Source organism: Chelonoidis abingdonii, chromosome 13, assembly GCF_003597395.2.
Source record: "Chelonoidis abingdonii isolate Lonesome George chromosome 13, CheloAbing_2.0, whole genome shotgun sequence".
NCBI classification, from domain to species: domain Eukaryota; kingdom Metazoa; phylum Chordata; order Testudines; family Testudinidae; genus Chelonoidis; species Chelonoidis abingdonii.
The window spans coordinates 30,271,881-30,292,451 of record NC_133781.1 but is presented as its reverse complement, the minus strand read 5'-3'; the positions used below and the strand labels follow the sequence as shown (position 1 = coordinate 30,292,451).

At 51.8% G+C, this 20,571-nt stretch overlaps 1 protein-coding gene across 3 annotated transcripts in view; it reads right to left on the bottom strand.

Moving 5' to 3' along the window:
* CEP131 (centrosomal protein 131) overlaps positions 1 to 20,571 on the bottom strand; it is a 30,323-nt gene that overhangs the window by 7,502 nt on the left and 2,250 nt on the right. Inside the window, exons 2-17 of one of the 3 annotated variants that reach the window (XM_032797294.2) lie at positions 19,436 to 19,628; positions 17,900 to 17,994; positions 15,103 to 15,217; positions 14,530 to 14,657; positions 13,356 to 13,469; positions 11,466 to 11,615; positions 10,039 to 10,156; positions 9,026 to 9,145; positions 8,117 to 8,285; positions 7,858 to 7,958; positions 7,277 to 7,459; positions 6,570 to 6,761; positions 5,911 to 6,048; positions 5,041 to 5,166; positions 4,583 to 4,699; positions 1,108 to 1,210 (exon numbers count right to left, since the gene is read on the bottom strand). In XM_032797294.2, coding sequence (XP_032653185.1) covers positions 1,108 to 1,210; positions 4,583 to 4,699; positions 5,041 to 5,166; positions 5,911 to 6,048; positions 6,570 to 6,761; positions 7,277 to 7,459; positions 7,858 to 7,958; positions 8,117 to 8,285; positions 9,026 to 9,145; positions 10,039 to 10,156; positions 11,466 to 11,615; positions 13,356 to 13,469; positions 14,530 to 14,657; positions 15,103 to 15,217; positions 17,900 to 17,994; positions 19,436 to 19,612 — 2,146 coding nt within the window. In that variant the 5' untranslated portion in view covers positions 19,613 to 19,628. The remainder of the gene's footprint in view (positions 1 to 1,107; positions 1,211 to 4,582; positions 4,700 to 5,040; positions 5,167 to 5,910; positions 6,049 to 6,569; positions 6,762 to 7,276; positions 7,460 to 7,857; positions 7,959 to 8,116; positions 8,286 to 9,025; positions 9,146 to 10,038; positions 10,157 to 11,465; positions 11,616 to 13,355; positions 13,470 to 14,529; positions 14,658 to 15,102; positions 15,218 to 17,899; positions 17,995 to 19,435; positions 19,629 to 20,571) is intronic. The other 2 variants (XM_075071905.1, XM_032797296.2) reach the window with 2 other exon arrangements.

Here is a 20,571-nt window from a genome sequence, read left to right as displayed (position 1 = left end):
AGGATCTCAGACCAATGTCCTTGGAAGGCGAGTAATGGCTCTGCCAGTGGTTAGCTTTCACCACATCATGGCCTGGAGATAGGACAGGCAGCTAAAGGAGTGGGAGGAAAGGGGGAGCTACCCAAGCTTTCCAGCTTCAGGACTCAATACCCCATAATATCGATGAGGCAGGCTCCGAGTCCTTCCACCATACTCCCAAGGAACTAAATCAAACACTCTGCTGTACCTAACTCAGAGCTAACCCTTCTTCTGGGCTTTGCCGCAGCCTCCTCGAGTGTAAACTACCAGGGGCAGGGACCAGCGTTGCATTGCATGCAGCATTACTTATGGGGCGCAGGGCGGGGGAAGGACTTGCTGAGCCCTGTGCAGAAGTCAAGGTCCTCAGCTCAAGAAACTTAAAGTCCAAGAAGAGCATGAACCAGTCACTGTCAGCTCTGGCTGAAACCCAGCCTGGGGGCGAGAAGAGGGAACCGACAACAGCAAGGACAAAGAAACCAGAAAGCATAGTAAGGAAGGACCCTGCACTGGCACCTAGGAGAAGAGGCTGGATGGGCTAACAGGGCTTTCCCCTCTCTAGCTGCTAACGCTCTGTCTGCTGTGACTGCTCAGTACTTGGCAACTGGAATAAAGGACAAAACCAGCAGGGAACCTTCACTGCTCCTGTGAGCTGAGCTTCAAAAGGGAGATGACAAAGAAAAGCACATAGGTGGGGCAGCCTCAAAGGCAGGGCCAGGATATGGAAATGCATCATGGGCAATTCCTGACCCTCCCCACCCGGGTTGTTGATTTAAGTTACTGTTCAGGGGCATTTGTCTGAAAACAGGATCTTGGCTCCTCAGAAGAGCCTGCTCTCAGCCCAGTACCTCACAACCCTCCTAGCCAGGACTAGCTGGGAAGTCAGAACAGGAGATTCCAGCTCCTGCTCTCACCTGACCATCAGCGAGACAGGAAATGCACAAGCAGAATACCCTTGACATGTGGAATCTTCAGTGAGGGGTTAGCAGCTTCTTATGGGTAGGGTGCCCTCTGGTGGGGGTGTGCATGTGGGGGGGAGGGACAAACACACACTGGCTTTCACAACTCTGCAGAGAGAGGAACCTTCTGTACCTTTCACAGTGATTTCTTTGATCTTCTTGGTTTTCTCATCAATCCATTTCTCCCGGCGGATTTTCTCAGTCGCACTCATCAGCTCCTTGAGTTTCTTCATCTCCTGTTGGGAACCGAATATCAAACTTCAGGGACAAGATGGAAGGCAAAAAAACTCCTTACAAATGCAGGTTTTCCCATTGAGAGGAAAGTCCCTAGCACCAGGCAAGAGCCAACGACCTTTGCTACGCATGGGCAACCTGGACAGCCGCAGCCCAAGCGCGCACCCCACAGCTAGGCAAAGACACACTGTCCCAGTGCCTTTACCCCTCTCCTTTGACGGGACCACTAGAGCCCTGCAGAGCTCAGAAAACAGGAGCAGGGGAGTTACCTGTTGTAGTAGGAAGCCCTTGGAAACCAGCTGGAAATGTGGTTTAGGGTGAATCCAGGCTGCTGGTGCCTATCTGAGGACAGAGAGAGGCACCTGTGCACATCCATGCGCACATGCAGTTACCTGCCTGGAAAGGCGTGTACGGAGTGCTGTGTTCTTTGATTTTCAAAACCCCTGCAAGCCCCGATTCAGGACGGGAGCACGGGGTCAATAGGAGGACAGACAAATGCACCTTTCACAGGAGCTTGCAACGTCACAGTTGAATCCATACAAGCTTTACAGTGCCACACAGCTCTGCTAAAGAGGATGTTTTCTGGCCTTCCTGCAGCAGGCTGTGCCCAGGGCTTGTCACTCCTTCCTTAGACACTACTGCTTTGCCAATTGCTTCCGATTCCATTGGCACAGGTGATGATGGGACACTCCAGGTCCTACTGCTCTCTAGGGCGCTTGTTTGGGAGAGCCAGGATGCTACCTCCAGCGTCCTGGCCAGTCAAATACAAATCATTAACACTTGGAATTAGTAAGTTTCCATGGAGGTTTCCGTTGAATATAGCATGCTCTAATTGCTGGCTGGAATGCAGTGCTCCTTGTCCACACAGGCTGCAAAGCACCCTGAAGCCTTTCGGATGTAAAACACTACTGAAATGTAAGACAGCTGTATGACCTGGACTCTGTTTGGAAGGATGGAGGGAGGGGGCCATTCCAAAGGGTCTCTGGCTCTCTCTAGACAGTGCGACCCCCTCTAGGGAGAGGAGACAGCGAATTGCACAGCAGCAAAGTCAGAAGAGGAAGAGAATGATGGCTCTGACTCAGCCCCGTAACCAGTGCAGGCAGGCAGTGTGGTCGTGGCTGTTTTTGTCAATGATCAACCCTCTGTGTCCAGCTGTGAAATCCTCCTTGCCTATTACCATCTTGATGCTTTCACCTATAGGTGCTCAGAGAAAGCAGCAGCTCCAGGTCAGCCAGACAGTGCATGGAACAGAGGTGCATGGCACAGAGAGAGCCAAGAATAGATTTATCTCCCATAAGGGGGCCAGAGTGCGCCAGACTGGGGAGAAACCCAAAGGCGTGTGAAGTCAGAGAGCCTGGGTCGGAGCAGAAACCCAACAGGGGACTGTGGTGATGACAGGAAGATGCAGCCAAGCGGATGAGTTAACGTGTGGACAGTGCTGGGAACAGCACTAAGGAGTATTACAGCAGGTCCTGCACCAGAGCAGAGCTGCCCCTGCTCATACAGGTGAGTGAGTGCAAGTCACACCTCAGCTTCCTGCTAACCGGCTACAAGAAATGCTGAAGGGGAGGGGGCACATGAAAGCACCAACTGCTCATTCACCCTATGACTCAGACAGCAGATGCAGCAGAAGGGAGCAGCCTAACTAGCTGGCCAGTGGGGCCAATACAGAAACCTGCAGCTCTCAAAAGAGCCGAGTGGCAGGAAGGTCCCATGAACCCACTTCCTCTCTGCTGACCAGCATGTGACTGGGGCTAGCAAGGAAAGGAGAAGGGACTCCTGACTGCTTGGCAATTCGGCTGGCCCTAGAGAAGCCGAGAAAGGGAATCTAACCCATCACATAAAGGATGACCCATGGGTTAGGGCACCAGCGTGCAACTTAGGAATCCTGGGTTCAACTCCCTGCTCTGCCACAGACATCCTATGTGACCTTGGGCAAGTCCCTCAGTCTCTCTGGGCCTCAGCTCCCCTTTGTACCATGGGGGTAACAGCCCTGGCCTGTTGCACACGGGGGCGTGAGGATAAATGCACTAAAGTTCATGAGGCCCCCAGATACTACGGTCGTAGGGGCCAGATGAGTACGTGGGGCAGACAGATCATGGCAGGAGCCCTCAGCCCTGCTCTGTACCACCCCTCACTGTCCCCAGCTAGTCTCTCGCTGCAGCAGAATCAGCCTCACATCTTGACCATGTGCTGGGCAGGCTCAGCCCACTGCAAGATGCGAGCCACCCAGAGGCTCCAGGGAGCACGAGCGCACTTGCCTTTCCCTCCTGTCTGGACTCAAACTCTGGCTTAAAACCGAAGTGAAACAAGTTTGGTGGGTCTTGACTTAGTTTCTATGTGTCCACGTGACAAAGTGGCCACGGTTTGATGCTAACGGCTGTCTCTGCTCCATGCAGGGCTAGGAAATAAACAGCAGGAGATGCGACAGCTCAGGACTGGGGTTCGTTAGCAGGGCTGCGGGTGGGCAGGGGGCTAAGAGCACAATAGCAGGAGGCCCGTTGTCAGTGTGCATGGGAGGGTCCGGCACCCTCGCCAAGGAGTCAGTTCAGAGCTACTGAGACTGGCTGATGAGAACACATCCACACTACCTCTGACTAAGGCGAGGAGATGGGTTGCTGCTCTGCCTGACCAGCGCACAGCGACTGAGTCATGGGTAAAACCCAGGTGAAGGGAAAGCAGGATGATTGTTCCTTCCGACGAGGAAGCATCCCGCAGAGGGATGGAGGGCAGCATGAAGGGAAAACAAGCTGAGCTCTCAGAGGCTCTTTGCCATCGCTCACTCCTAGGGTTCCCAAACCCACATTACCTCAGACCCTGCGCATTTCCAGCCTGGGGAACAAGCCCCTCTTTACAGTATCCAAAGCCACCGTGAGAAATTCTTCTGCAGAGGCAGGTTTGTTCTGGTGCCCAGCATCCCTCTCCACTGGAGTAAGGCCTCACCCGGCACTGCCCAGCGGGCTTGGGGCGTCTCCTCTGCAGCCTGGCCTCAGTTGGGAAACAGGCTAGCCTCAGCAATCTGACACCAACGGCTTTCCATTGCGAGCCCAGCTCTAATTCCCGTCTGCCCAGCCAGGCAGGGCTCAAATGTAATGCAGCAGCCCCAGTCAGTCAGGATGGACGCCTCTAGCTTGGAACGACGTGCTTCCTGCCTCCTCTGGCTTGCCAGCTAGACTCAGACTGGGACCCCCCTGCCCCCGGGGGAAGCTGTGCTGTCTCCTTTTCATCAGAAGAGGTAGCCAGGACTTAAAGCCCACAGATTGGAGAGGAGACACTGTGCTCTGCCTCCACTTGCACTCTGATGGTCTCAGAGCGAGTCTTGTCTCTCTACTTCCCACCCCCCAGCCATCCCTCCCTCCGCTACACCTTCTCACCAGCTCATGCTGCTCCTGCATTTGGGAAATCTTCTTGGTGTATTTCTGGTCCACCTGCTTCAGCTCTGCCACCATAGCCTCGCACTTCTCACTCAGAACCTTCTTATCGTCAATCAGCTGAGAGAGAGGGTGGGGAAGGTTAGGTCACCCCGCTGGGGACCCAGCACCCATGTCATGGGCACTGACTTCACTGCAGGTCCTTGGGAAGTTAAAGGATGCTCTGCCAACTAACTACTCCGAAGGCTGGTATAGAACCTGCTCCCTCCCCACCAGGCAGCCCCTTGCTGGAGAATGGGAAGCAGGACCCCACCCCCCTCACACCCAGGCACAAGGGCCTTTGGAAGGAGTTTGTAACTGGAGCAGACTCCCAATGCTTCAAGAAGGATCATTGAAAAGGTGTGAGGAGGGGGCTCCTGGCTTCATGATTCTAAAGCGTCCCACCCGGGAGAGGAGATTACCTGGTCGATGAAGGCCAGGTGTCTCTGGATAGCAGCCTCGTACTGCTCTCTCTGCAGCTGGAGCCGGCGGCTAAGCTCCTTCTCCGACTCTTTGACATGCCGCACGGTCAGTTCCCGCTGCTGTGCCTGTCAGGCGCAGGGGAAATAACCACAAGACATTAGGAGGAGCTGCCCACAGGGAGCCGGGGCTGGCATGACCAGGGCACAGAGAGAGCAGAGACCAGGAATGGTGCCTGCCCACTGGGTTCAGCTTGACTGGGGTTGAAGGCTACCATTCTAGCCTCCTGGGGCTGCCAGGTCCCAGTGTGAGTGGATGGGGAGGAGAGAAAGGGAGTAGAGCACAGACTGGGCAGGTGGGGCCAGCAGTCCTGGCATGCTAGTGCCCTTCCCTTTCCTGAAGAGCTGCAGGCTGGATCAGGAGCGCGGCCAGGACTCAACCAGCTCCCATTAGGGTCACTGACACTGTCGGGCACTTTGGCAGTACAGAGAAGGCTCAGAAGTTCCCACCTGACTGGGCAACTTGTGGACAAGGAGAGTGAGGGTGAGCGCACCATGGAGGGAAGGGATTGCCCAGCCCCCGAGCTGGGCTTTCCCAGACCACTGCCAATGGCTCAGCCCACGTCAGCTCAGGATCCATCCGTCTGGTCCCTCCATGTTAGCTTGGCACTGTGATGGAGAGGATCTGTCCCCAACTTGCCATGGGTATTTAGCATGACTAAATGCTCGCCCTTTGGTGCAGGGGGTGGTACAGTTGCCCTCTCAGATGGTAGAGAGTGCAGGCCACCCCTGAAGGCCAGCTCTGGTTCCCACTGCTGCAGGCCCCACGGCCCTCATTCCTGCCCCAGGCTGATGAGTGGCTGGGCTACCCACCAGCGCAGTCTGCAGCAGGGTGATGGCTCGCTTCTTCTCCTCCACCTCCAGTTTCAGCCTCATGATGGAGCTGGTGACCTCTGTTGCTACGGCTGAAGCTTGCTCCAGGTGGGCCACCTCCTCTTCAGACAAGAGCCCCTGGTAGAAGAAACCAGCTCAGTGTAGGACCAGGAGACCCCCTCTTCCCCCCAGCTCATTTCCACCACCATCCACCCCCAGGTCTCCAGAGGCAGGAGGGACTCAGTCACTGTACTGTTAGGCCCCTCAAATGGGCTCTGGAACCCCAGCCCTCACCTATAGGACAGGTCTCTCGCTAACCTCCTGGAATGGAGACAGCAGATGTTGTATTCCCTTTCTGTGCTCCAAAAGCCACACTCCAACCCCCCACTTGCCCAAGGCCATGCCTTTTAGAGACTCTCTGCCCCTCCAGAGCATTCTGTAGGAGTCCAGAGAGCAGCAAGATGTAGTGGAACATGGTCCTAAGGCCTCGGTGGCTTCCCTTTTCCCAGTGAGGATGTCGACGGATCCATTTCAGTCTCCATTACGCTGGCCCCATCTCATTCTGTTCCAAAGCAGCGTCAGAGTGGAACAGCCAGAGGGCAAACTCCTATTTAACACATAGTCTAGGTGCTAGTCTAACACATTGCCCTGCTGCTCACCTCCTGCTGAGTGGCAGAGGCAGCGGATCTGGGCCGCTCCTGCTCCGACTTCTCCATCTCATCCAGGAAGGTTATGATGCTCTGGAGCTTGGCTTCGGAGAGCAGAGCCCCATCCCCAGGGACGCCGGGGCAATGGTTCAGCTTTCCAAACCTCTCCAGGTTATCAGCAGTCAGGGAATTTGAATCGGCCTCCTGCCCAGGGAGAAGATGTGCTGCATTCATGGACCCAGCAGCCTGCAGGGAGCAGTGCCATGCACTAGCACAGCAGAGAGTGGGGACTGCTTGGGAGGCAAGGCAGTGGGTGAGTAATCAGCTGTCACCAATGGAACCGAATTCTTCCATCGCCCCCTAATGGCCAGTCCTCATATGGACATGATCACACTCCATGTCGGCAGGAATTCTCCCTGGAAAAGCGCAGCCTGGCTGAGAGAAGAGTTTTAGCAAGGCCCTGCTGCTCCTGGGAGGCGGGGAACAGGGCATGCATGCTTCAGTTCCCCAGCCAGGCCAAATTCCACCTTGTCCCCGACTGACACTCCCAGAGGCACAGTCTGAAAGGGTGGCATTTCACAGGCATTAACTTGTCATCCCTTCTCTGACTGCGTGGCAGCAGCAAGTGAGCCCTGGGAGGGAAGCCTCCTTGCCCGCAGCAGCCCTAGCCCAGCTTTGTCCAGGGGATGGTCTTACCAAACCCTGAGCCCTGACGTTACCCCATCTATCCAGGCATATTTATCTTTCTTGTAGAGCTTAGGTTGGGGCATCAGCTCCGACTCCTCCTCCAGCAGTTTGAGGGTGTCCAGAAGCTCACTGAGGGTGACCTTGGACTGGGCTCTGCTGGTCGCAGTGACCCCTGTCTGAAGCTCCTCACTGGCCAGCTCTCTGGAGTTCACATCCTAGGGAAGAAGGGATGGGAGGAATTGAGGGAAAACCCACATATGGTAAAATGGTTTACAGGGCCTGCCTAGCTTCTAATCCGGGCATTAAATAGCCACAGAAGGCAGGGGGCTCAGTGTGGCCTGAGATCACACGTGCAGAACACGGAGATCAGTAGCCCTTTGACTTGAGAAAGGCCCAACGCACAGTCACAGCTTTCTCAGCAGTGGGGCCATTCTCCATGCTGTCATGCAAGTCTCTTCAGCACCGAGCCCTGGGCCAGTTGAGCAAAGGGCTGAGCATCTGCTGCTCTGCACTGAGCCTCACTGGACTGAAAGGGTCTGGAGGGAGAGTCAAATCCAGTGCCTGAGCTTTCGAAGGCCCCAGTGACTGGAGAGAAGAGAAGAGCTGAGCCCACCTGTGGTTTGTTCTCTGCCATGTTATCCTGTCCAGTACCCGAACCGGGCCCTGGGGGGCACATTTCTTCGGGCTCAGCAGCTGCTGTGCAGAAATTTGCATCTGTGGGAATCAAAGCAGCATTCACTGCTTTACAGCAGCCCAAGAGCCCTGGCCCTCCTTTCAGCTTCCACGCCCCAGCACCCTGCTGCCCTGGCCTTCAGCCGCTGGCGAGAGGTGCACAGGGAGCTACGGCCCGAAGGCCTTGGGGAGATTCCCACCTGCATTATTGGCTTTGACGATGCTGTTAGTGGGACTGATGTTCTTCACAGAGGTTGGTTTGGTGGGTTTTTTCCTTCCCACCCGTCTGCTCTCCTTCAGCAACACCAGCTCCTCCTCCGCGAGGCGCTTCGCATCAGAGGCCTTTTGGGCTCGTTTCTGTTGAAGCTCCTGTAACAGGGGACTGTCCGTCAGCATCCTGCCTGGCACAAGGCACCCCTCTGCCCATGCTGCTGAGCCCCTGCACCACTCAGTTTGTGTGATCAATGGCTGGGGGCAGGAGGTGACAGCTTGAGCACTGGGAGATGCTAGTGAGCGCAGCAGGCACTGAAGGGTTAATGAGATGACAATCCTATCCAGCAAGACCAAGGACATCACATAAAAATGAACATGTCCATGCTGCATCGGTAGCCCTCGGAGACCGAGCCATCCTGCCCAGGGCTGGCAGGGTGAGAGTAACCACAGTACAGACTGCAAGATGCTCCGATAGCGCAACATCGAGGGCACGATACACAGGACAGACACTGCATGCGCAGCAGCAAAGCCAATGCTCTTTGCCAGTGCGCTTCAACCTGCCCTGCGGGAACCTGCTCCTCCCAAGAGCGGAGCCGTGGCCTCTCTGCAGGGGCTGCCAGTTTGGATGCGGACAGTTGTTATCCAAGAGCTAGACTGAGATCGGCTGAATGGCAGGAGACTCTAGGCTGGGCAGGGCAGAGGTGCTGTATCCCACCCCACACTGAGCTGCCCAGCATCCCCCCAACTCTTCCCCCAGCTACACTGCGTGAAGCCCTTGTGAAGGCAGAGAACTACCCCTCCCCACCCTCCCCCCCCCCATTAAAGATGGCTCCCTCAAGGGTAAGCCAAACAAACAGACCCTCCCGTTGCTCAGAGCCCACTGGCCCCACCATTACCTGGATAGCAGCTTGCCGGGCTACTTGGGCCTTCTCCTCCCGGATTCTCCGTCTCTCCTCATCCTTCTTCCGCTGCAAGTCCAGGACATTCCCCTCCTCCATTCGTGGCTGCTGCCTTTCCTTCACAGAAGCACAGATGGATGTTATTGAGAACTACGGATGTTCTTCACCAGCATTCACTGCCCATAGCAAAGAGATGCAAACAAACTACATTTCCCTCCTGTCTGGGTTGCTTCAAACCCAGAAAGTTTCCTGCCCCAACCCTCTCTTTTCAGAGATTCTGTGCCCAGAGAGGTTTCACCTGAGGGTGCATGTTTATGAAACATTAGAAGCAATTATCTGCTGGTTGGGTTTGAAATCACTGATGAGACAGGCTTAAAAATAGAATCACACATGCAAGAGCTATGGGTTTTTTCCCCTATTTAGATAAATAATTAAATACAAAGAAATATAAAAAGCTGCAGATGATGCATCACTTCCTAAGGTGCCAGTTATTACCAATGGAGCACAACACACCAACACAAGACATCACTGCCCTAGATATCACGCGTGCCCAGTAACCTGACACTGGAGAACAAAGACTGGAGCCTTCAACAGGCTGTTACTGCCAATCAAGTGGCTGTTTGCAGCTACACCAAGGGAAGAGAATGACTTGGAGAGACCACTCAGAGGCTGACGCAAGGGGCTTGTGGCCTAGTTTTCAGAGGAACTAAATTCCCATGGATGTCGCCATCCAAACACCCAGGCCAGCAGTGCTCTGGGCTGCCACATGAGCCACCCGAGTTCGATGCCTGGGCCCTTCTCTGGCTCCATGAGCCGGAGAGACCTAATGCCTCTCAACACATCCCTCTGGCTACATTTCAGACCCCGTCCAGTTCTCAGCTCTGTGGCTTGGTGGCCAGAGGGGAACTACTTTTCCTGTTTCCAAGGGCAGCAGCATGCCAGCATCACACAAGGCTGTGCTGGATTGAGGAGTTAGCTCCGAGTGAATACCCAGGAGACCTGTGACAGACCTCTCTCTTGGAAGCCAACAAGTGCCCGAGAGCGGCTGCACCCATCTTGTGCCTCTGCGAGTGGCGTCGGTACCAGCGCTGGATGGTCACAGCTGCCAGGTTAACCTGATGAATGAACCTACACGGGAAAAAGGCAGCTCAATGAGACTGCTGCAAGCACACGGGCAGAGACGACACACCCACAGCCTGAGGCACTACTGACCACCTCCCTCATACGGTCTCGCTATTCAGATGGACATGCCCACAAGGGGACAGTTGTTTCTGGGGAGATTAGTCAGAAGAACGGCCATACTGCATCAGACCTGTTAGAATGGGTTCCTGTCTGCATCCTGTATCACTTGCCATACCGGTATTGCCCTGGCCTCTTCCTTTGTCGTTCAGTATTGGACCCATTCTACAACAATATGCATTACCTCACCTTTTGGGGGCGAAGCCAGACCTTTTGGCACCCGCTCCCCTATTTGGTATAAACATTGCTTGTGCCAATCAGAGGCGAACACACAAAGGTTTTGGGGTCTGTCCACTATGACACTTCTGTGATGTCATAGTGGGTATTTTAGGGGTTGCCCTGCCATGTGCAGGCAGGGAGAGGAGAAAACGTGTCCCGTGTATCCCGTGTATGCCGTAACCGAGCCTGATCACCTCGAAGCCTCTCTCTCAGCTCACGTGTTTCAAATAGAGCTTCTACGTTTGCCGGTCGTGATGTGTTGGTTTGTATTTGTAAGTATCAGTTATTACTAAATGCTGCATTTTTTTGTAAATATTGTTAGTAGATATTTAGGCATTGTGTGTTTTAGGTTTTGTTAACTCTATTAGCTAATCATAAGCTGCTCCCTTACCCCTTGCAACCATCTCCAATAAAATTTAAAACTGATTAATTTTAGTTGTGTGTGTGTGTGTCTGCAGTTTGCCTCGTGACCCATACTCCCCTTGCATCTCTTACCTATATAGTCTGTTGCCACGTGCAGCCTGGTAAATAACAGGCCTGCATTTTCTTTTGCCCCTGCGAATACGTGGCAATCTACAAGACCCAAGGTCCACCTAACTCAATATTTTGTCTACCTGTACGATCAGACCACACAAGCTCACAGAGTCTGAAAGCGTAGACCCAAACATAGGCAGGACTAAATCGAAGTAGCTTCATTGAAGTTAATGGAGATATGCCGATTTCTACCAGCTGAGGATCTGGCCCACAGACAAACCCATAGAGTATGCACATCCGAATATGTTACTGGACAAAACCTGCTCCCTCTTCCAGCTTCTGTGCTGTATCCCAGTCCCATTTCCCCATGCCCTCTGCAATCTGCCTTGACACTGTCCATTGCCTCCCCCAGCCCTGGCATTCCCTTCTCTCCCTTCATTAGCCCTGAACTTCTCCCACTCTGCCTGAAAACTCCCCCACCTTTCTGTTCTGCTCCCTGCCTCACCTCTCTGCCTCCTCCTCTGTCACCTCCTTCCTCTTGAGCAGGCTGCTGCTGTTGTTGTGGGGCATTATGTTGTTGCTGGAAAAGTTCTTCTGAGACTTCTTGAAGCTGTTGCTCTCACTGTCCTCATTCGAGGTCGCCTTGATCATGTTGCTAAGGGAGAGGAGGAGACTGTCTAGGGCCATCCTGCTGAATGCCACATCCACCCAGTGGGCTGGCCCAGTGCACAGGGCAGTAAAAGGCGCTTTGCTGAGACCACCAGCCAGACCCATGGGCACCCAAAACCATCTCACTCTGCATAAAACCCGAACCTCTTGCTGGACAAGTAACTGCTCTTGGGCTTCGCCCTTTGCCAGGGACCGGCACCCAAGGGACGAAAGCACGTTTCAAGAGGTAAGGAAACCTTGACAGAGGAGAAGGCACTTGCCCATGGCCATACAGCGAGTCAGTGGAACAGCTGAGAATATAACCAGGAGTCCTGGGTTGCCAGATCTCATTTGTAAAGAGTGACTAGGGCTTTAGGAGCTGAACGGAGAGTCAAACACTCAGTGTTTCAAAGAGGAGCCCCCTCCCTTCGCCATGTCTCACACACACCCTCAGTTCAAGGGCTGGACCAGTTCTGAGCCCTCAGGAGGTGCCTGGAGGTCCATGGACAGGTCTGGGAACATTCTATCAGAGCTGCTAGCAGTTGTCTGGCATGACACAGCTAAGGGCCTGCACTGAAGGAGACTGGGCTGTTGTGGTAAAGCCTCCTGTTCCAGATCTGGACTTTAGCGTCCAAAATCTGGGTGCTTACCTGAAACTCCCCCAAGCTCACTACCAGCTTGGATATTTTCTCGCTGCCACCAGATAAGAATAGGCTCTTATCAGCCTTGGATTTCCCCCAAATACTCCTTGGGGACCCCCTCTGTGGACTCCCCAACTTCCTTTGGGAAGACCCCAAGACCCAGACCCTGGGTCTCTCTCTCTCTCCCAGCTCCCCCTTCCCTGGTTAGCCAGTGCGAGACTAGACTTCACTCCTTGAATGAAAAAACCAAGAGACCTATTTACTTCCCCCGAGGCTAGGCATTCACAGCTAATCACAGATAACACACAAGGAGATTCCCCCTCCCTGGTCTCGTAGCAGTAACTAGAGAAAAACCTCAACCACAAGAAAACAAGATGATTCTTTCTCTCTTTCCCCGCCCTGTTCCGCCCTGCGGACGATAGGAAAACCAGAGCCTGGCTTTTCCTTTCCTTCTCTGTCTTCCCTGAGGGAGACAGCTACCTGGTACAGAAGTTCTATCCCTTTGCCTCACTAGGAAAAGAAACTCCCCCAGTTTCAAAAGAACTTTACATAAAAAAAGAAAGAAATACAAAACATAATCTTGCATTAAGAAAACTCAATACAGGCTCTTGCTTATAAGCAAAATTGAATAAACAGTCTGATTTGAAAAGATAGCCCCCTTTAAACCGTCCAGCAAACAACACACCTGTAAATACAACACAAGAGCATATAACAGTCTATGTACTTTGTTTCCTTTGTACTCACAGATTGTTAGAAAAACTTTGAGATAAGATGGAGTTAGAAAGAAAACCTGTTGTTACTCACAGCCGAAACAACAAAGACCCCCAGTATACAATTTCCCGCCCCTCTCTTAACAATCCAGTTCTCTGATTGGTCCTCTGGTCAGGTGTTTGGTTCCCCTTTACAGGCAAAAGAAAATTAACCCTTACCTTACCTATCTACTTATGACAGCTGTCAGTTAGCAATATCAGCCACACTTAGGGGGTAACGTTTTAAGACGCGTCCTTTCTCATGTGTCTAAACCACTCCTGAGTGTATGGTGCAAGCCAGGGTCTGGTCACCCAGTCCAGGCCTGTCCCCCCAGCAGAGCGTTCACCCATACGTACTTGAGGGAAGTTGCTGCCTGGTTGGAACTTTTTGGCGTGGAGGCCTTGTCTGCGGTGGAGTAGTTGTTATGCACCATGCTGGTCACGCAGTTGCCCATGGCCCCTTTGTTACTCCTTGTGTGGAGAGAAGAATGAGACATTAGGACTGGCTGGATCAGAGCACAGAAATGGGCTCTTAAGATAACTCCGTACTGTTTCCCCAGCACCCCAAATACTCACAGCTTCTCTTAGGCTTTCAGGCCTTGTTACCCAGTGCACTGCTGCTCAGAAGGCAGCTACTAGAAATGCACTTGTCATGCAGAATGTACTCCTCCCCAGCTGGTGCACAGCATTATGCAGAGAGCTACATACACATCCCCTTAGTGCAGGAATTGTGCTAACGTGGGACTGCAGCCAAGAGTCTGTGGCTTTGAGCCTGCCCGTCCCAGCATTTTCAATGTGTTGGTCTGGCGTAAGCCTTGCCTTTCACAGCACGGGAAAGGAGGGAGTTTCAAATGCTGCATTGCAAAACCCTCTGTACATATTTCCTATACCATCTAGTCACCTGCAGCACAGGACTCCTGCTCTCTAGAGCAAGTGGAGCCACTGTACTCTCTAGTTAACGAGTGAGGAAGGAGCTTTGTAACCAGTGCACTGGAGTTACTCTACCCAAAACACTGCTGCTAAAGCCATCTTCCTCTCCTGCCATGTTCTCCTCAAACACCTCTGTCAGCTTCCTGCCTCTTCAACACCAGGTTCAGTCTCCTCATCCTCACCTGTGCAGCTCCATCCCTCTGCCTTCTAACAGCTGCTGCCTTTCCCTGCTCCTTCTACTCCTGGGTTCACACTTCATTCATTCCCTCTCCTAAATCTAGAGCAGCATCTCTCTTCCTGGGCACTAAGCAACCTTCAAGCGTCTCCTCTCCAGCCCAACCTTCCATGACTAATCTCTCCTCAGATGCCATCAGCCCAATGTTGAATCTGACCCTCAGCTATCGTGGTTCAGTTCGTTTAGATGGTGAGCTCCAGCCCCCTGGGCTGTGAAATCCCATTCATAAATAACGTGCATGGGGGTCTAGATAGCCGTTCACATCTCATTCTCAGCTGACTCATATCACCAACTCCTTTTCCTGGTTTTAACTCCAAGTCTAAAGAAGCATGAACCGTCCCAGCCCTGTGCTGCTGCCTCTCTTACCTGTTATTGGCAGTGAAGTTGGGTGCCAGCAACACAGTGGTTTCTTTCTTCCTCATGCCTGCTGGGGACTCCAGCGTGCTGGAGCTGCGGGTGCTGGATGGGATCGGGAAGACCCTGGGCTGATCATCCTACCGTGGCATTAAGCAGAAATATGAGTGCACTCAGTGCGTATTATAAACCCTCCCCAGGGAATGTGGTCTTCCTGCAAGGGCCAGTGTCTCCCAGAAAGATTCACTGTCCCACCATCCATGTGCTCTGAAAGGTCCATTTGCACTCCTCCAGGCTTCACATCAGACACCAGGGACCAACAGCCAGTGGGCCAGACATATAGACCCACGGTCTAACACAGGCCAGGGAGCACCCACGTGGCAGTAGGCTGCCTTGTTAACCATTTGTGCTGCAGATCTAACAGGCAGGATATCAGGGTATTCAACCACAGCAGCACCAAGCTGAGAGAACCGGTCAAAGACTGGAGCATGTGGCTTGCCCCATTAACTTGAAGTCAATGGGCTATTCATGAGTATGAGGAGCGTAACGTTGCCCACAGCAGTCAAAATAGGCTGTCTCCCTTACCAGGATATTCCATGTGGTTTTCTTTTCTGGGGAGGTTTTGCTCAGACTTGCCAGCCTTTTTCTTCCCCCAGAGCTGCTGTCAAAGAAGGTCAAGAAGTCTCCAGGCTGCTCAGCACTGTATTCCCAAAAGAAGGACATCCCAAGAAAGATAAGGAATGAAAAAAATCCTTTTCAGAAACCTCAAATGCAGAAACAACAGCGATGCCCTGGGGGTTTCTCCTTCGAGGGCTGCATCTGTGGTGCCAGAGGAGGCTATTGGGTGCCCTGCTCTTCACAAATCAGCACAATCTGACACTAATCCACAGAGCTGGACTGAAAAAGCTGAGACTCACCTGGCACCTGTTATCCAAAACAGGAAGTAAAAGAGCTTTGGAGGAAGAGGGTGTTGTTATGTAGTCATTGGTTCCATACAGAATCAGCTCATACACAGAGCTGTATATTTCAAAGCCACATGTAAAGAGATGTTATATTATGGGAAGGAGTATGAGTGAGTGGCACAGCAGGGATTGAGAGTCAGGACTCCTGGGTTCTAACAATGACTTGCCACATGATCTGTGGAAAACCACCGACATCTCAAATGGGGAGAATATCCCACTCGCAGGGGTGTTTTGAGAACTAACAAGAGTGTGTAAAGTGCTTTGTGATTCCTGGAGAGGTGGAAAGCATGGAGCAGTGTATGTGAGGATGTGTGTGTTGCTATAACTTGGAGCAAAGGCTGTACATACCTAGCAATAACTCAAGGAGGGGAAATCTTTCACTGAATCCAGCTTTTTGGGGAAAAAAAAAAGTCTGAAAACCAAAACACTCAGAATGAAACCTTGGCCAAAAAGAAACCTTCAGAGAGCGGGAAGCACATGAGCACAGCATCTGGTATTCTCATAGTACCCTGAAGTCCATGCAGACACAGAGTCTGGTTATGCTTCTAAAGCCAGTCAGTCCGTCAAAGCCTTTGCAAACCTCACAGAGTCCAGCAGACCTCACGGTCCACTGCACCCCAAACATTCTCCCATTTCTAACTCCGCAGTGAGCAGCCCCAGCTCAGCACAGATCTGTGCTCCACCTCCTGCTAAGAACTTGCAACTAAACCAGGGCTCATAATTTCTGAGCTACAAAGTGGCAAAAACAGCGTTACAAGAATTTGCCAAAGTAGTAAGCCTGTTTATTCAAGCTCCCTTCTTTCAGAAATGGTGTGTCTCTTCTGCCTAAAATTGACTAGGACTCCTCCTCTATCCACCAACCACGATGCAAAATTTGAAGGGCAGAGGGCCTTTAGTGAGGGTTTACAGACCGGGAGGCAAAAATCAGGCTTATAAGGAAGAGCCGATTGCAACTCAGAACATAGGAACAAGAACCTCCCCAAACAAGCCCTTGTGGAAAGACTTGATTAACCTGGAAACTTTGTGAAGAACCTTACAAACAGCACACTAGTCTGAGACGCTAGCTGTATCAGGACTCTGGCCTGTGTTAAGTGGCATATAAGAGAACTATTCTCTAAGTAGATTGGGACTTAAATCCCCATTTCATCTACTGTTCTACACACAAAAGAATTTCCCTTCAGCATTTAACAATGCATTCCTGGAGGTAGGGGAGGCCTAGCTTTTAAGAGAAGCAGCAGCAGCAAGAAAAGCAAACCTCCCCTGTGCATCAGCTCCTAGGAACAGGATGTCTAGAGACTCCTGTATACCCCACTCTCACACTCCAGTATTCAGCTCCCCCCTTTCATGCTGATCAAGTAATCAGCCTTTAGAACATGTAGGAGAAGCATGGTATAAAATATTAGAGCCTGAAGCTGGATGAGACATGGCATTTGTTTCTTTCATTCCTATAGTTCCCCTTTGCCTCCCTCTCCCAATTCCACATCCCTAAGAGTAACAAAGAGCGAAGCAGCAGCAGGATCCCATGGGCTGGGGGCAAATTTCATTCAAAAAGAAGACATGGTCCTTCCCAATCAGAGACAGTCAAGACTCTGAAATAGCAGAACAATGCTCTCCTGCCCCTTGCAAGGCAAGAGGAGTGAGGCAGGCCCCAGGGAGGTCACAGCAGTTGACAGTAGTTTCTTCTCTCCTGTAGTAATACCAGATGCTCTCTGCCCTTTGAGAGCTGAAGAAATCCACCTACCTATTTATGAGGCCCCTACCTAAGGAGTGTCTGAGCACCACAGGGTTGGGAAGTAGACTTGGTGAATTCAACAGGTCAGCTGTCCCCCTCCCTGCCTTGTCCACCTTGCAGGCACAATGATTTGCTATTGTATTGTGGCTTATGAGTGCTAGGAAGCACAGGTTGGACTATTAGCACGCAGTGGTGGCTCCAGGCACCAGCGCTAAAGTGTGTGCCTGGGGCGGCAAGCAGCAGGGGGCGCCCTACCGGTCCCTGCGAGGGCAGCAGTCAGGCAGCCTTCGGCGGCTTGCCTGCGGGAAGTCCACTGGTCCTGCGGATTCAGTGGTAATTCGGCAAAATTTGCCGAATCCATGGGACCGAGGAACTCCCACAGGCAAGCTGCTGAAGGCTGCCTGAGTGCCGTGCTTGGGGCGGCAAAAAAGCTAGAGCTGCCTGTTAGCATGAGCAACAGTGCCTATTGGAATTAATATGCCATTCAGTTTATCTGAGGCTCATTTCTGAAAGAGGTTTCAGGCCCACAGAATTACACTTCCTATCTCCCTTGGATTCTAATCCCATGGTCCCCCAAGTGAAGTACCTGGAACTCAGACACTGACCAGGTAGCCTAACAAGACCATGAAGCAGAGGATTTCCTCGCTATTTAGTGAACAGGATAGGTGGGTATTTTTTTAGCCCTTACCGGAAAGCACCGTTCACCTGCTGGTTGACCTGGGTGGTACTATTGGATCTCCGGAGATTGTTAATGGCTCTGGAGCAGCCAAGTCCTGCATCTTCCTGCACAGGAGAAAGTGAAACCTGTGACCGAGACCCCCCCATCTCCACACCCTACACATTACAGCAATCGTATTTGTACAAAATATGCCTTGTGAGGTGTCTTATGAAAGCTAACACCACACCGGATATTAATCTCATGATCAGAGGCATGTATTGACTTTATATGTGAAGTTACAAAAGATCTCTGTATGATGGTGAAGAAAAGGCAGCATAGTCAAGGTAAAGGGGATAAATAGGTCTGTCCTACACAAAGGAATGTGGGTTTACCTCAATTTACATATTAGCAGTAAACAAAGCTATCCAGCTAAATGAGCAGGGGGTAATCCTGTTCCTCAGCTCGAAACAGAAAACAACATGGCACCTGCACCCTCTACAGATGCAGGAAACTGGGTCCTCAGAGGCCTCCCTGCCTGGTAAGATGAAAAAATCCCTTTGGGGATATAAGGAACAGAGAGAGACTCTACCTTTATCCTTCACCTCAGGCAAAAAGAAACCAAGTGATTTGCTCTGTGATAGGTCCTGCCCAGGCCAGCCAGTTAAAAGCTTGAAAGGAGACGGGGGGTAAAAGAAACCATCTTGAACAAAGACTGTATCTTGCTAGATTAAGTTTTACACCTTGAGATGCGTGTTTTCACTTTCATTTGCTTGTAACCATCTCACACGTTCTCTCTTTTACTTGGTATCACTTAACCCATGCTCTCTCGTTAATTAACTTGTTTTACTTTTACTATAACCCCCTTCGGTGATGTGATTGAAGGGACGGGAATATTTATCTCAGTTATACTGATAAGCAGTGATGGTCTGACTCTAACAGAGCAGCAAACTGAACGCCTTCTGTGAAAGCACCGGGGTAGGGGCTGTGCACTGCCAAGAAATCTCTCTGAGGCGCCTGGGGGCTGGAGTTCACTGATTGTTATGTTACCTGCTGGCGAGGTCTGGGCTGGGAGAGCCCTGAGGAGTTTGCTGGTGAGGAAGACAAGCTGGCATGGCAGGGAGCTGACAGATGGTCTAATTTGCCAGCAAAGCTCACTCTCGCAAAAGCAGAGAGGGAACACAGCGGCTCAAAGCTCTGGGTATCCCCAGTAGCGTGTTACAAAACCCAACAATAACTCTCTAAAGAGAAGCATGGGCACAGAATGCCAGGATGGACTCAGCAAAGCAAGTTCCTCCCAAAGAACTAGGGAATTCTACAATAAAAATGCACAGCAATGGTGCTTCATAAAACAGCAACAGGCCCTTCATGGATCCCACCATCCCAAAGCACCCACCTAACTTCTGCTCAGAGAGCAAAAGCAAGGGGAATGCATGTCCCAGGGGAGGAAGTTAAACATTCAGCAACCCCTGGAGAACAGAAATGTATCAAGAAGCCTGGAATGTCTGCCCAGGTTCTCCTGGTGATGGGAGGGTTTGGGTGAAAGCACCCCACAGACGCAGTACTCACCGGAGCGTTCCTTCTGGCCTTGCTCTCGGTGATGACGGAGATGGAACGAGCGACGTGCTTAGCTGGAGAGGCGCTGCTCGGCCGCCGCAAGACTTGCAGTGGGAGGCCCGTTAGACTCAGGTCCAAGCCATTGGCATTGACAGCTTGGAATGAGGAACTGCTGCGGGTGCTTTTCATTTTGGGGTGGATTGAACTGCAGTGGATTGAGATGAGATGAAGGATAGAAGAGTACAACTAGGTCAGGTGGCAAGTGAGAGGCACCTACATAGCTCAGTGACAGGATAAGTCATCTGCCTCTCAGCTTTCCCCCAACAGCCCAAACGCACAGGGGCTAAATATCCACCAGCTCACACCCCGCTTGGCCTAGATCCCTGCACCTGTGAGTACTTGCTAAGCACCCATGCCAACATTTTCAGAAGTAGCCTAAACTTTTTGAACTTCAGGCACCTTAGGCCGGAATTGCTAAGCATCTGCAGCTCTCAGCATCTTCAACTGGGTTTGTGGGCACTCACCACCTTTGAAGGTCAGATCCAGCATGTCTCAAGTTAGATTCCCAAAATTTAAGGTACTCAAAATCAGTGGCCACTTCCTTGGTATTTTGGCCTAACTAATCCCCAGATCCACCTCAGGCAGGCATGTATTACTGTTCCCATGTGACAGATTGGGAAGCTGAGGCTCACCCCACTATACCATGCTGTGTCAAGAGGGTTCTTTCAGTTCAGACACCATCCCTCACCTCAAACTCCCTTCATTCAGATTTTACAAGTTGCAACTGGAGTGTGTTGAGAAGGGTTGTGAGATGCACGAATTAACAACTTTTGTCACTCACTTCTAGCCAGGAATCCACGGAGATCGTGTCCTTTCAAAGAAGGTTTGAGGGAGTGAGAGGCCAAATTAACACACTGCACCCTCCAACCTTAACAGCCAAAGTGGTATTTAATTCTGCCCCTTTCTTCCTTTTGCATAGCAAAGCCCAGCTCCCAAGGACCTCCCTGACTCCTTTCCCACCTCCATGGCCTCAAAGCAGTTTCACAATTACTCGACTATGTTGTTTTATTTCTTTAAATAGTAATACATGTCCTGGGAAGCAGCTGGAATTGCAAAAAGCTTCAATTCTTGGAGAGAAAGGGGAAAAC